The 15922-nt window shown below is 43.8% G+C and overlaps 1 protein-coding gene across 1 annotated transcript in view; it reads left to right on the top strand.

Annotated features, from left to right (window-relative positions):
• The window catches only part of DMRT1 (doublesex and mab-3 related transcription factor 1), a 65767-nt gene that overhangs the window by 24204 nt on the left and 25641 nt on the right, over positions 1 to 15922 (top strand). Inside the window, exon 4 of the mRNA XM_068423509.1 lies at positions 9916 to 10078. Coding sequence (XP_068279610.1) covers positions 9916 to 10078 — 163 coding nt within the window. The remainder of the gene's footprint in view (positions 1 to 9915; positions 10079 to 15922) is intronic.

Raw genomic sequence — 15922 nt, 5'->3', positions numbered from 1 at the left:
TGGGTCATACGCTTGGCTGACAGAGAATTCCTCCAGCAATTCTGGCACAGGGACCAACTCTGAAAGGGCATTTTAACTTCTAATACAGAGGACCTGAAACTAAGACCAGGATGATTACAGTTACTGTGGTAGTCCACATCACCTTCAGTGAGGCTTTCCTATCATTAGACACTTTTCATGGACAGGTCCTTCTGAAAACGCAGAGGCCTCCTGGGGCAACAGCTGGCAGGTCCATGAATTTTAAGATCATGGTTTTACAGCAGTCTGCATTTAGTACTATTCCATGTCCCTTTTTCTCCATGAGTACAAGTGTAGGGGGAAAAGAACTGTGTCCCTTTCTTCTGCTATGTGAGCCCACAACACGAGAGCTTTCTTCTCTCAGTGTGTTGATAGGCTTCACTGCAATCACCTTCAGATATGTGGAGGTACACCTTTTCAGTTAGGTTAGTTGATAGCATCCTCTCTAGCTGCTGAATTTGATCACCAGACCGGGGAGAGAATTCATCAAAGCAAGCTGGGGATAGGATTTTGTGCATGGTAATGAGGTGAGGTGCCAGTGCTTTTTTAGATTTTCATTTTGGTTGATCGGGTTAACCTGGCATGTCATAGAGTATTTCAGATAGAAAGTTACTTATTCTGAAGCTTTTGCAGTACCTAGCTTGTAAGAGCCTACTGCAGAGCCGACGCTTGGAGACACCATCACAACACAAATGAGAGGCAGCAACATTCGTCTTGTGAAAATAATGTTCTTGCAGGCTGCTAGTCCCACACTTCACCATTACTCCAGCCAGTAAAGACTTCTGTGATTTTACTTGCTTGGGAGAAAGGAAAGTAAATTATAGGTACTGACTATTGTAGCACATAGTATTTGAGGAAGAGATACATGAGGGTATGTTAAAATATGTTAAACCTTGGAATGAAGATGGTGTTTTCTCAGTTCTGTTGTCATGTGCTGTCATTTGAAGCTAGACTATACGTGTAAAAAGTCTTGGTCTAGAGGGTCTGTTGTCTCACTGTGAGATTGCCTGTTTCTTGTGGGACTTTTGACACCCCTTAAGGAAATAAAAGCAATAGTGTGTTTTCCATTCATTTTTCGCATGGGGCCCTGCAGAATCTGTAACTAACTTCTGCTTAAGTGCCACTCAAATTAGTGGGATACGGAAGGGGTGATTAAGGAAAAGAGAGGTGGTGGTTGTCAGAAAGAACCGTTTTCCTTCCACCAGCAGGCTCCACATGCTGGGTGTTCATTCCCACCTTGTGGGATGTATCGTTAGTTCCATTCACCTCCATGTGAATTTAGTGATACACCTCATCTAAGATCTTAATTTTTCCTGGCCAAACCTTTTGGGATCTCTCAGTGCTGTTCTGGTGAGATATCTGTGCAGAGAGACTAGACGTAGTGCTTTCTGCCTGCAGAAGTGACATCTCCCCAGCTTCTAAATGGCCTAAAACCAGGACCCACCTCTTCCGTTCAGTAGGGCAGAGTATAGTTCAAGGTCTGTGTCATGTAACTTAGGAGCTGTTTCTCAGAGGCTGGTCTGCAAGAAGGATTGTTATTGCTGGAAGAGTTACAAATCATGTTAGGACAGCATAACATTGCACAAATAATCATACAAAGTTTTAGTGACAGCTGTGCTAGATAATGCTTGATGGCAGTGAGTGCAGTGATGCCGAGGTTGTGAAACACTGTGTGGCACTGACAGTGGTTTGTTGTAAGGAGAACAAGCTCTCAGCTGCTAGACGTGGTTAAACATTGATTCTGTGCATAGAAGGTTACCAGCAAGGGAAGATCACAGAAATACGGTGTTCAGTGGAGAAGGATGAATGAATTTCTCTGTCAGGCACAGTAAGGAGTTACAGGAGAGTTTCAAAGCAAAGGGGAATCAGACCTTGCTTACACCTTCAGGGGGTTTTGCTGGCAAACCTAAGCAGGGTGATTCTCTCCAGAGGAAACACATAGCTGTATCTACATAGGGATTGCTGCTGGACTGCCTGTACTGACTAGTTTTATTTTTTACGTGGACAGGCTTTCTTAACTGACTGGTAGTGCTGTAACTGTTTTGATAAAGGTTTTTGATTTTTCCTTCTTTACCAAAATGATAGCTGTGCAATGCCTGCTGTGACCAAATCAGGGCAGCTTGCTATGCTGTGAACCCACAGGAGGGTTTCTTTGTTGGTATAAGCCACCCATGTCCTCACTTGGAAGGTATGTATCCTAGTTTAAGCAGTGTAGACCAGACCCCTATGTTTTCCAGGCTCTGTTGGTGGAGGCTTGCTTGTCCTGGAATAACTGTAACCACACAAGGAGAATTGCATACTTCAAGTAAGATAACTTCTGGATGCAGACAAGGCCTTGAGCAGCCCACCTGTCTGCTGTTTCAGAATTTAGTGAGCAAGGGAGAAAAGCCAGGGAGGAAACGTGTGAGTGTGTGTGGGATGGGATGAGGATTAATGCATCATTGAGCCTTGGCAAATAAACTGAATCACTGAATCTTTAATGTAGATTAACATCAGATTTCATTAGTCTTTGTTCTTTGCAAAGGCTCGCGTACTTGAGTGGATTCATAGAGGTGCAAATTTTTTAGATGTTTCTGTGTAGGTTTTGTTCATTTGTATAGTTATCCCAGAAGCTGTATTCATCATGATTTGATAAGCATAATGAAGATGATAGTTTTGGTTGAGACCCCTTCAGTCATTTATATTCTGCTTTTGCCAGCTCTTAAGGCAGATAATCAGATACATCTGGTGTTGCACCTGAAGAAGAGGCAAGCTTAGGTTGGGGAGGAAATGTAGCAGATGTGCATCTCCTTTCACTCCAGTTCTGTGTGAGCATCTGGACCTTCCCTCAAAGTTCTCGTAATTGTTCATTACAACAGGAATTTGTGTGCATTCAATCAAATTAACAGCTAAATGAGTTCACCAACATTAGTACTGCAAGTCAGAGCCTGCTGGTAATCAGTGGAAGTCGGTACTTCTGAAACCAGTCTCACTGTGACCCGTTTAGGGACCGCAGCTGGAAAATGATGGGGTGCCTGCAGTCTTTTCTGCGATGACAGAAGTAAAACGTGGATGGACACGTCCAAATCTAATCAGATTTAATTCTCCAAGCTGGCAATGAAACTGCTGGTTTGTGACTCACGACATAAGGATAATCGTGAGTCCTTGTGAGTTGGCATCCTCCTCGAAAAGTGTTAAAACTCTTCTGGTTCCTACAGGCAGGCCATTAGAAATCTGCAGGATGCTGTCATAGTTTTAACCCCAGCTGGCAACTAAGCACCACATAGCCATTCGCTCACTCCTTCTGCCCGACGGTGGGATGAGGAGGAGAATCGAGGAAAAAAACTTGTGGGTTGAGATAAGACAGTTTAATAGGACAGAAAAGGAAGAGAATAATAACAACAACAATAATAATAGTAATAAAGTAGTATTGGTAGTAGTAATAAGAATAATTATAATAATAGTAATTGTGATAATAAAAGAACATACAAACCAAGTGATGCCCAGCACAGTTGCTCACCACCCCCTGACCAATGCCCAGCTAGTTGCCAAGCCGTGGCTGACCCTCCTCGCCAACTCCCCCCAGTTTATACACTGAGCATGATGTCATATGGTATGGAATATCCCTTTGGCCAGTTTGGGTCAGCTGTGCTGGCTGTATGTCCAGGGGCAGGATGAGAAACTGCAAAAGTCCTTGGCTTAATGTAAGCATTGCTTGGCAATAACTAAACCATCAGTGTTTAACGTTCTGTTATCAACATTATTCTCAGCACAAATCCAGAACATAGCCCCATACTAGCTACTATGAAGAAAATTAACTCTATCCCAGCTGAAACCAGCAGAGATGCAGAATGTGCCTTCATGCCTGGGGACCAATGGCTGCGTTTTGTTACTCTGGTATCTCCAGGGATCCTGCTTCAGAGAAAGGTTAAGGCTGGCCAGGAGGCTGTGGACAGATTTCAGAATTTCATGTAATTTTTTTTCATGCTCTAGGGTGTTTTTTCCTCTTTCTTTTTCTTCTTTTATTTTTTTAAATGCAGCTTGGCAAACCAGTATTCTCACTTCAAAACCTCAACTTTTTTGTTCTTTCCTTAAACCAGTTTAGAGCAAAAACCTGAAATAAGCAATGGTGAGAGTCAGACTGAGAACTTTTAACTCATTTTCTAATATGGGAATTACCTTTACCATTTGGAAGTGAAATATTTAGCATTGCTGAAGTAGGAAATTTTTTTAAGGATTTCTTAAAAAAGTAGCAAACATATAAATCTCTCTTTTACTAAATCCAGAAAAGTGTGGCCGTGATAGGGCAGCTAGCAGTTTGAACTCTTAAGAATAGCTGCTTGCTAGTAAAAAAGATTGCTCTTTTAACTTCCACAACCTGTTTCTAGTTTCTGGCACAGTTTTTTCTCCAATAAGCCTAGCCTTCTTACATAAATGTGTGGTCTGACTCTCCAGAAATAGTTGTAAAATGTGTAAAATATGTGTGTGTGTAAATACATAGACATTGTGCAAGTCACCCGCCACAATCCTAATTTTATGTGTAAGAAGTGTATTATATACTGTATTCATAACATACCCTTCACACTACAGATTTATGCTAAAAGTATCCTAATGTTTCTGACAGCCCATGTGTGACATGAATGCAATCCATATTTCTTGGAGGAGCTAATCTAAGCGGTTTATTTTCCGATACTGCTGATAGGGCTATATCTCTAGGTGTCACTGCAGTTGAGATTCTGATGGTAACATATTGTTTATGGGTCACTGCCTTTGTCTAAAAGAATAGGTTGGAACAGAATAGCAAAGGTTAATTAAGTTTGTCTATCAAGGAGAGACAGATATAGATGTCTCGTGTATTTTCTGTGCTAGAATCAAAGTAAGTCTGGGCAGGGTATCATAGACTCGTTTTTTCCTCATGCTGGAAAATATGCTTAGCTGGTTTTAGGAACGAACCAAAGCCACGTTGGGCAGTGTGAGTGCGGCAGTAGTTGTGAGGGGACAGCTCATGAGCGGTAGCATTGCAACGTGGCAGAGTCACAGCAACCCTGGTTTGCAGCTGGGGAAACTGAGGCAGGGAAGTGTTAAATAAGTTGCCCACAGCCATACATCCCACAGTTGACAGAGTGGAGACTCCTGATGTTGGGATTTCCACTCCAGTTCCCAGCGGATGCCTTCTTGCCTCGTGTCAAAAAAACGACCTGTGAATTCTGTTGTTTGCAAACGACAGATAAATGCAAAGTGCAGTTTTATGCCCCCTAAAGCTGGTTTTATTTTTAGTATCCAGCCAGAAAGAGGAGGCTATGTTAAACCTTTTAACAGAGTTTCTCTGGTGTTTCCGTAATTACTGGTTTTGTTTTAAGGCAGCTGTTGGTGAGTCACAGGTGGGACAGAGGGATGGAAAGCCTGAATGAAGTGATTTGGCTGAGATCACATGGCACAGCAGTGGCAGGGCTGAAGGATAGTACTTATCTTTCTTCTGTTGCTTTGAATTTTTTGCAGCCCTTCTCACCCAGGATTAGCATCCATGACCTCCTTCTACTTGTCGTCTTGGGAATAAGCCCCATGGTCAGGATCAACTGCAAAATGTGAAGGTGCTGCTAAGAGTAACGCTGGCTTGCTCGAAAGGAAATTGCATCTGGCAGCTTCTGCAAATAAAAGAATTACCCAAGTGATGTTTTGTCTGAATAAATCATCTGAGAAGGGCAGGACCATTTTCTAGTCTCTGAAGCTGGAAGGAGGAGTGAGCCACCACTTGAGCCTGCCTTACCTCTTTTCTGTTTCTGGTCTGGCCACCTCCTCTCCTTGGCTTTTCCTCAATGAAGAAGGTGTGTAGAGATTATGCAGATGCTGCCAGGAGCCTGGAAGGAGGAGCTGGGGTTTATATTGCTCTTCCACCAGCTGTTGAGAAAGCTTTTTCACAAGAATGGTCTGAACTGATGCAAGAGCATTTTCTTTATGCTTCCCTGGCTTTTGCTACATATTCTGTCAATGTTGGGCACTGCTGTAGGGCTGCACTGGCTGTTGTGGTCAGTGACAGACGAATCCTGCTTCCAGCTTGCCTGTTTATGGACGAGCTGTAGCTGCCTCTTGATTCCTCATATTGGCTTTACAAGGGAACAGGGAAAGAATTTCCACTGTATGCATGGTCTTTTAATCAGGCCATATTTATTTGTTCATGAGTTATAAGCATCCCACTCTTGCTTGCAGTACATCCTTTAAAAAGTTACTGAGTGTGCACTGTGTTGTACAATTTAGGGGAACTCGCAGATGTTGAAAAGGCCAAATGCTCTTCTCTGATGATCTGTGTCTCCCACTAAAGTCAGTGAGGTATTTGATGAATCAGTCCTGCAGCTTGAGCAGGGCATGAGCAATGTGTGGCTGGAAGGGGATGCACTGTAAGTGAGAACAAGTGATAGGATGAGAGGAAACGCCTCAAGTTGCGCCAGGGGAGGTTTAGATTGGATATCAGGAAAAAGTTCTTCACCGAAAGGGTTGTCAAGCATTGGAACAGGCTGCCCAGGGAAGTGGTGGAGTCACCATGCCTGGAGGTATTTAAAAGATGTGTAGATATGGTGCTTAGGGACATGGTTTAGTGGTGGACTTGGCAGTGCTAGGTTAACGGTTGGACTCAATGATCTTAAAGGTCTTTTCCAACCAAAACGATTCTGTGATTCTATGAGCAACTCAGGTGTTCAACTCAGGAGCTCAGCTTGCTCCCTGCAAAGAGCAAGTGCATGCCCTTGCCTTCTGCAGCACTTCCTCGCCTAAAACTTGCCTCATTCTTACAGTGTGTAGCCTGCAGTGATACAAACCAGAGTGGCTTGTGGGACTGTTCCATCCCTTGCCTGTCTTGGCCTTGCTGCAGGGCTGGAAGGGGTGAGGGAGGCAGGAGGAAACACCAGAGAGCAAGGCATCTCCTCCCGTGATCCCTGCATGACGCCAGCATTCCCCCAGGACAGGACCCAGGGAAGGATCCCAAACTTGGCTCCTGGGTATAGCATTTGGAAGGCTGAACTGCCCCAGGTTAGAAATAATCTGAATATTCCAGTGCCTCCCCAGGACTGTTTTTATATCCCTTTCTGGCACCCAAAAAATGTGCAGGGACTCTCCAGAGCTGCAGGAGTTAATACAGAGCAAATGCACCTTCTCATTGGGTAATGATCTTCTAAGCCCCCTTTTTAATGCAGCGCTAAGGTCACGAATTTTTACGACTGGTTGTTTTTTTATTGTTACTGTAAAATGGGATTGTCAAGCACTATAAAAAGGAAACTTTATGGTTCAGATTTACTGTGGCGTGTATTCTAAACAGTTTAATAAAACAAAACCAAAAGCTTTTAGATTTTCTTCGGTGGTTAATACACGGCATATTCTTTGCAGAGCCAAGCCTCTGGCTGTTGGTCGAACTGTGGTTCATAGACTTGGTGTGGGTAATAAGATTGTAAAACATGTCTCATACTAGCCAGCTAACACACACTAATAATAATAATAGTAATAATTCATTGCATCCAGAGATTTTAGGTGAGCAGTTTTTTTAAGAAAGGTAGAAAAACCCTAAAAAAAGGTTTGAAAAGAAACAGGTCACTGCTTCCACTCTACAGGAGAGGAAGCATGTGTGTGATCATTTCAGTGCCAGGAAGGGATCCCTCCATTTTGTTACAGCTGAAGTAATGCTGTCTCCTGCAGGCAAACTTTTATCGGCTGTGCGCGTGCAGACGTGCACTTGCACAAGAGAGAGGTGGAGATGTGAGGACCATGGATGCAGCCCACAGCCCTGGCCCACCTCAGGGAAGGAGGATGGTGTGTGGAAAAAGGCAGGCAGAGAGGGGTTTGCTAACTTTTTTTCCCCAGTACTTGAGCTCTTGAGGTTTGCAGATGTGCAGATTCAAAATGGTCTTTGGACTGAGCTTTTGGGCAGTTTGTATTGTCAATCCAGAATTTCGCGGCAGAGGCAGCCTGGGTTTTCTTGAGGGAGTCTGTGCAAAGCACAGATGTCTGCTTCCAAGAGGAGACTGCCCTTTTTCAGAACAGCAGAGGGGAGGTCAGTAGCTCTTTTGACTTCAGCCTTCTTTGGGATGACATTAAATTTTTTTAAGAGCAATTTATTATTTATCATGGATGAAACTTCGGTGCACCTTGAACTTTTTCTGGATGCATAGTGTGCAGATGGTAGAAAAATCACGTTTTAAGTATTGCTTTAATTTACAATGGAAAAACTCTTACTTTCACAGACTAAAAGTGTGTCCTGACAATCCCTGAATACATGTGCAAATACATGCGACTGTGCTGGTGTCAGAAGACGGGCAGAGGTGCGCTTTGCTTCCTATAAACAGCCACTGCTCTCTCTCAGCACTTAACATTGCTGCAAACGTGGCTCCATGTGGAAAGCGAGATGTTGCCCTCTGTCTCAGAGAGCACCAGCAGGATTTTATGTGACTCGGGCCATGTTATTTCCAGCTAGGCATACTAAAATGAGTATTGAATTATCAAGGGGACCCTTGGAAAACGAGGGGTGACTGCATTCTGGCTGCTTCACTGGGAGGTGCCAGTGGCTCCTTCTGCCAGGAGCAGACCCTGGGGGTCTGCTGGCATGGCAGCCGTCTGGGACAGCAGGTTCACCCCCTGCCTCCGCTGCTGCCCGGGTCTGAGCTTCGCAGCCTGAGAAGGGCTGAGGAGCTGGGCTCGAAACACAGCTGGCTGGGACCCAAGGGAACGGCAGTGGAGCAGGCAGAGCTCCTCTAAGTGAGGTGAGATGCGTCTGTAAGGGCTGTCAAGCACTTCTGCTTGCGAAGGCGATGTCTATCGGCATAGCTGGACGTGCATTACTGCTGGGGCTGCTGCCTTTATACCTGGTGCAAAGCTGTGTTATTTTTTCTCTGCCTGGAAGCTTTCCATCTTACAATCTTTCACTGCTCAGCAGACTTAGGGAGACCAGGTAGTGTTACCTTGCCTGTTGAAAATCCTAATCTTGAGAAGTGCTTAGCTGCGTTTTTTGGAGCACTGTAGCCATGTTACATTGTAGGACTTTGGAACAAATAATAGTAGATGGTAGTTCTTTCATAAAACAAAAATTTTAAAATGCATTAATGCCTCTCTGAGAAGATCAGTTTGGATAATTTCAGGGCATTGGAGTAGGATAAACTTTGATTTCTGAGTGCTGCCAACTTTGCTGTAGGCTGTGGGAGGGAGAAGCGGTTGTCTGGTGGATGCTGTGCTGACACAGTGGACCTGCTGGCTGGTGTCCAGCTGTGGATCCACTACAGGTTTCCCATGTAGTCTGTCCACAACTTGGTTTCTCTGAGTAAATCAGGAAAATATTTCTCCGTCTGACTGGTTTAAAAGAAAAGCAATGTGTTTGCATGCATGTGTCACTGCTCAGACGCCATGGAGCCTGTCCCAAGTGAGTCGGTCAGTAGGACTGTCCTCCTTAGCCACCCCGTAGGTCCCTGGCAGAGCAGTTACCACCACTCTGAGATGGGTTAGTCTCTGGGGAGGTGCGGGGTCTGGATGGACACTTCACCTCTGACACTGGCCAGTTGCATGCAGTTGAAAGGGTCTGGAAAGCTTCCCATGGTATTGTCTGTGCCGTAAGCAGGGGACTTGCCAGGAAGCTTCTTGCAGTGAAGGGTACATGCTTGTGTGCCAGATGCAGCTTCACCTGAGGCAAGATAAACCAGCCATAGGTATGCTAGTGCTGCTGCTAGGTCACATTCCATACCACGCCAGCTCACCTGTAGCTGAGAGGTGTGGGCACACTGTGAGCCAACCAAAGCAAACCCAAGGCCAGCATGTCAGGACTTTACTTCTCATCCACCCCCTGTGACCTCCTTCAAAGCTGTGTGCATGTGGGGCAGCGGGCTGCACGCATGGTGCTGGGGCTCAGCTTTCACAGGCTGCTGTTGTGCTTCTCTCTCTTGACAGGTGAAGGGCATGGAGAGCCGCCACACCGTCAGCTCCCAGTACCGCATGTGCTCCTACTACCCACCTGCTTCCTACCTGGGACAGGGGGTTGGCGTTCCCACGTGCCTCCCCCAAATCCTGACTTCTGAGAACATCCCATCTTACTCAGAGTTAAAAGCACGAGGTAAGTGCATCCACTTGTGCATCTGGGACCACATGGACTTGGGGCAGGCACCCAGAAGGTGCGGGTTGCTGATGGGAAGCAAGCTAGATGTCACAAAGTAGGTGTTTACAGGACGGTGGCTAGTTTCTGGAAGGCTTGTAGTGTGGTGGCAATGTAGGACTGTTACTGTACAGTAGTACAAGCATGTAATTCAGAAGTCTGGTGGTTCAGGAGCACAGTTAGTACCTTTCTGCTCCTGTGTATGTCTGCGAAGTTGTACAAAGAGTCACTTGAGGTACCATCTTTGGTGCTCACCACCCAACTCTCGCAAGAGCAAAGAATTATCTTTGCCCCAACGACAGAATTCTCTTTCCTCTCTTTTCTTCTCAGAAACAGTGTCCATGATTTTTTCCACAGGCCTCCCAATGAGCCTTTGCTCTCCTCTTCTTTCTGAACCACATGTGGGAACTGTTCCTGTATCCAAGCCATGTTGTGAAGCCCTTTGCAGACTTTCTTCCTCATTTGCTGTCATGCATCACACTGTATTACTTCATTTAAAACCATTGCAGCTAAATTCGTCTTTTCACATCCAGTGTTTCTTGCCTATCCTAAGGATTACTGTGATCTGCAATAATTTCCAGGAAGGCGCTGGTGAATTTATACTGGTTTTGACAATTTTTCTCTCACTTCCTTGTTCCTTTCTCCAGCATCAGGTAGAGTGCACACACAGGTGTTAACATGGCCCTGCTGGACCTGACAAACTCTGCTTAGCTGCTTCCCTGTCCCCGGTACGGGACAGTAATGGATGCTAGAGAAACAGAGAAAGAGCAGAGTGATCCTACTTCATATATCCTAAATCCTCACACTCCTACAGCATTCAAACGCATCCTGAGCTGTCGATTGCCTCTGAACCACTGTATTCAATTACCAGCAGCAGACCGGCACTTCGTGAATTGAGCCAACCTTTCTGTACGCTTTTCACGCTTTTTGTCTCTGTAGCAATGGATTTGGCAGTTGAATTCTGTATGGTCTGTGGGAAGTATTTAGTTTACTTTACACCTGCCAAATTTTTGTGCAGGTTTTTTTATTTTGCATAGAGTGACACCACTGACAAGAGCGTCCATCCTCATTTGCTTCTCTGATGCACTTACACATTGAAATTAATCTTCTCTTTATATCTGATGGAAGGATGTATGTTGCATAGGTTCCATAATCGTTTTCAGTCACAGCCTTTCTGTGGCTGATGTCCTGGTGTCTGTTGCATTTTTTTTGTGGTGAAGAATGTGGTGGTTGTGTCATGACAGGACCTTATGGACTCTAGTGAAGTTTTGGAAGGTGAGATGCATGTAAAGTCATAGCTGTGGCTGGTGTAAATCAGCGCTAAGCCCTTGAATTCAGTAACTCCAGAATGATTCATGCTGAGGGGCTGGTTGCTCTTTTGTAGTGGCTGTTTTTCTGAAAGTATTCCAGCTAACGATGACGTATCAGATGAAGAAACAACACGTGGTGTGGTGAAACTTCAGACTTTTTCTCCTTCTCCAGTAGTTTTAAATGGCTTAGAGAAATCAGTGATCCTTGGTTCATTTTCCTTCTCTTTTCTTCAGTTTTATTTTCTTCCCTCTTCTTTGATCACCATTGAACAGTGACGTCTTCCTTTCTGCCCATTGGTGGGAGAAGCAGTTGGCTTTATGCTCAACTGCGGTTGACACTTTTTCTTGCATCCATCACTACTAACTCACTAAGAAGTCTTACCAGTCAAGTGTTCTTACAAATAGACAAAAGACCTTATACCCTTTGTTCCCAAAAGCACTTCAGTAATTTTTCATCACTCTAGAAAAAAGTTGTGCGTAATGTGCCACTGATTTTTAAACTGCATAAATACTGTATTTTCAATAATCCCTGACTGCTCCTCCAGACAGTGTTCCACACACAGATATTGTTCCCTAAGTTACACCATCAATCAGAAACTGACAAGCAGGGAGATGTAATTTACTGAGATCAAACAGCATTTTCCAGACTCTGAAGAAGTGTTTTTCCATAGCAGGGAGCTAGTGGGTAAAAGAGGCACCAGTATTTTTGTGAGAAACTTGAACATGTGAGCAGGACCATACCCATTTAATGGGCTTCTTAGAAGCATCTTCTTTTGCGTTATGCATGTTCTTGGAGGACATGACTGCTTTTACTTTTTCTGTCTAGAGACAAAATAATATTCTCAGGCTGTTAGTCAATGATTTACACTCCCATGACATTTTTCTTCTGGTGCTTTTCAGTCTTCAGAGGGTTGGAGTTTTTTTGCCTCTTTGTTGTCATCTGTGTGAGTGCTGAGTCAGCTGCCAGGCTGTGACCAGTGGATCATGCGTATTAAAGAGGGTGGTCCATTCCCGCAAAGTACTGACTGCCCATGCTGCAAGTGCTGTCTCATACACAAGGCACATTCTCACGTGTTCCTCCATTGGCTGGCTGAACTTTCTGTACAGTGCCTGACAGCTTTGTATGAAGCCTGGTGACGTGTTTCTACAGGGTTAGTGGCTGCTACTTGCTAAAGACAGCTCCAGTGCATGTTTTAAATAAACAAATCATATTTTACTCCTTTATTTTCTGCAGCTGAGGTGGTAACCATGCTCAGAGACTTGTTTTCTTTCTAATCATACATGTTCATAGATTTCAGGTCCAGAAGGGAGCATTAGGGTTATCGACCCTTACTTGCTATATAATGCAGACTCTAAAACTTCACCTATTAACTCCTGCAGCAAGCCCATAACTATTTTTTTAAGATCTATGTGAAGAATTATGTATTGTTAATCCAGAAATATTGCAGGAAGGTAACAGTGCATATAGAAGAGCAACAGATCAAAATAAAAAAACTCTATTTGGCAGCCAAATTTTCAAAACGTCAGAAACGTGTCTTTAACAAAAATGGTTCCTAAATTCCCAAGCACAGATCTGAGATGGCCTTAAAACACATGCAGCCTATTACGCACACTTCAGTTGTAACTTCAGCTTTATAGCGGTTTTGCCAGTTCATGTATTATCTCAGTTAGTATTTTAGTCAGACTGTTTCATTAATTTTGTTCTGCTAAGTTAACTGCCTGCTTAGATCAGTTATATTGAAAAGGAGGAGAGGTGAGCTAGCAGACCACTGATCTACACTTTCTTTGTTTTTATGAAGGGTGCGAAGTTCTTAGGAAGCTTCTGATGTTTGTAGGTGAGGTCATACCGTGTTACAGTGTGTTGCATATAGTAATGGGCTGACATTTTCTGAATGGCAAAACACTATCAGTCAACCTCCTTGCAATTCAGAGTGGTTTTAAAGTAAAATGGTTTTGCTTCCAACTGAGCACAGCTGTTGCTCTTCTAGCTGAAACTGGAAAAAATGGGGAGAAAAAGAAGATAAACCAATGACAAATGGCAAAAGGATATTTTCAGAGAGTTCTCTTGGATCACCAGATTGTAAGTTTTATATAATAATTTCTAGGTAGGGGAGGGATTTTGTACTCTGTACTTTTACAGATGTTTCCTCTTGCTGTTGTCTGCAAGAGCAATGAGAGGAAAATATGTATGAGGGGTTGTTACCAATCCCTGTGCATGCAAAGCACACTTTAAAACATGTCTTTCTTTTGGAAGAAGCTAAGCTAAGAGATCCTTGTGCAAAAAGTGGAGGAATTAGAATGGGTCACAACAGAGTATTTCATCTCCAAAAGCCAAGTGCCTTATTCCCATTGATTTCTGTGGGACAGTAGCTTTTTTTTTTTTTGAAATGTAGCTTTTTCAGGATTGAATCACTGCCCAGAATTGTATAGCACCTTCCACTGATTTTGAATCAGCCCCTCCTGTGCTTAGATTTGTGAAATACCTGCAGAAAATCTTTTGACAGAGCAAGAAAGCACATGCTTGTATCAGGACCAGGTTCCTTGCTCTGGGTCCTGTTTCCACTCGGTAAAAGTTGAGCATTTGCTTATCTGTGTGGGAGTGTTTTCCAGGTTTGCACAGTGACAGAAAAAATAAACATTCAAATAGAAGGATGCAAAGGAGAAACATCCCTGTATTAGCAGACACCTTTGATTTTAAAGTAGTTACCTTGTCTTAAAGCTGGCGTGGAATAAAAATCCTCTTTGTCATTATTATGTGAAATGTTGCGGTAGTTATTCTCTGTGTTTGTGCCCGTGGTGAATGAGGTGGCTTGCATTTTAAATGTTGCTCTAGCTGCTGAATGGATTTGAATTTTTATTTTCCCGTCTAAGTGTCAGGATAGTTGGAAACACAAGTAATGAAGCGCTGGAGCAGTGATTTATTTGCAGCTTGAACGTAAAGGAGGAACCTGAAACTCCTCCCAAACACAAATAAGAAAAACTGATATAAAGTGTTCATTTTGATACAGAAAGGGTCAACAGTTTTGTGTACATCAGCAAACATCATTTTATGAAGGAGAACATTTCTGCTAACAGGTTATTTGTCAGCAGAACAGTTTCCAGCATTTTCAGAACACTTTTTCACAGTCATTTCTAGAAGTTAAGTAACTGGTATCTCCAGTTTTGCAGTTGTGGAAATCAAGGCAGCACAGACTTTTGCAGGGTCTGCATTTAAATACTCATCCTTGTGTCTCTCCGCTTGGATGCTGTATGGAGAACAGTGATGAGCCACTGGAGAAGCCTGCCAAAGTGGAGCAGCTCTGTAAATAGCCTCTTAGAATCATAGAATCATCGTTCTGGTCTTCCAGTGGTTTCACAGTCAAGGGCATGTTGGAAACAGTCTCCCTGCTTAAGACAAAAAGTTTCATTTTGGCAAAAGCATTGCTGGAATGCAGGAATGCTGTGAGCGGCAGAAACACGCTCGAGAGGTGGGATGTTTCTTTCAGACCAGGTTACTGTGCACCGAAGTTATGCCCCTTTTTTGAGGTTTCGTACATATAGTATTTTTGCATGCACCTGCGCCCTTGAAATAAGATGGCCGTGCAACGCTCCAGAGCCACAGGTGGCACCAGGCTGTAGTATCAGAGAGGTCCAGGAGTCGTGGTATGCAAAAGGTCTTTGAGACTGTGTTCTTGAACCTGAACTGCTTTCTGCAAGCATTCAAGCTACACAGACAGCACTACGACAAAGCAGGCTGGTTTGGTATGGCTAAGAACTTACCCCAAAGAGCAGAAAAAAGCCTTGCATCTATCCGCTGTTTATTTGCAGCCAGCTGACAAGATGCACTGGCAGAGCTATGCTAATAAAGCGCTTAGAGAAGTGGGGTACAAAGCAGACAATAGTCCGCATTTTCCTCCATTGGTGTAAGCTGAAGAGTAGCCGTGGCAGTCCTTTGGGGTCTGGGCATTTGTCAAGCCTGAGAGGTACCACTTCTACTCCTTTTCTGCGCGCCTCTTCAGTAAAGCACCAGCAGAAACACATCTTGAATTTGGAGGGGTTTCAGCAGCAGGGTATGTGGGGGGCATATAACTTTGCTCCTAGAACTGATGCAGTTCAGCAATATTTAGCTTGTGTGTGTGTGTGTGTCTGTGCATCTTTTGCTTAAAAAGTGACCTCTGTTCAACAGTATGGTGTCCTTAGTGATGAAGGAGCAAGCACTGTTTGCTGAAACTCCAGATGGTATTTTCCACTATCCATCTTACCTAAAACTTTCACAAGTAAACTCTGAAATAAGACAAAAGAAGAAAGGAAGAGATAATAATCTAAATCTGGAGATCTTTAACAGTCAGTTCAAATGGATCACTTGATCTTTTTGTCTGTTTTGTCTTTTTTTGTCCATTCTCATTTCTGCTACTTACAGTCCCCGACGGCTATGCTGTGTGAAGCCTCCCTTAGGCACTCATTACAAGGATGGTAAGCAGATTTTGAACTGTGTTTCTCCAGGCCTTGGTTTATG

Source organism: Nyctibius grandis, chromosome Z (genome assembly GCF_013368605.1).
Source record: "Nyctibius grandis isolate bNycGra1 chromosome Z, bNycGra1.pri, whole genome shotgun sequence".
In the NCBI taxonomy this organism is placed as follows: domain Eukaryota; kingdom Metazoa; phylum Chordata; class Aves; order Nyctibiiformes; family Nyctibiidae; genus Nyctibius; species Nyctibius grandis.
The sequence above is the reverse complement of the archived record's forward strand: the minus strand, read 5'-3'. Positions and strand labels throughout refer to the sequence as shown.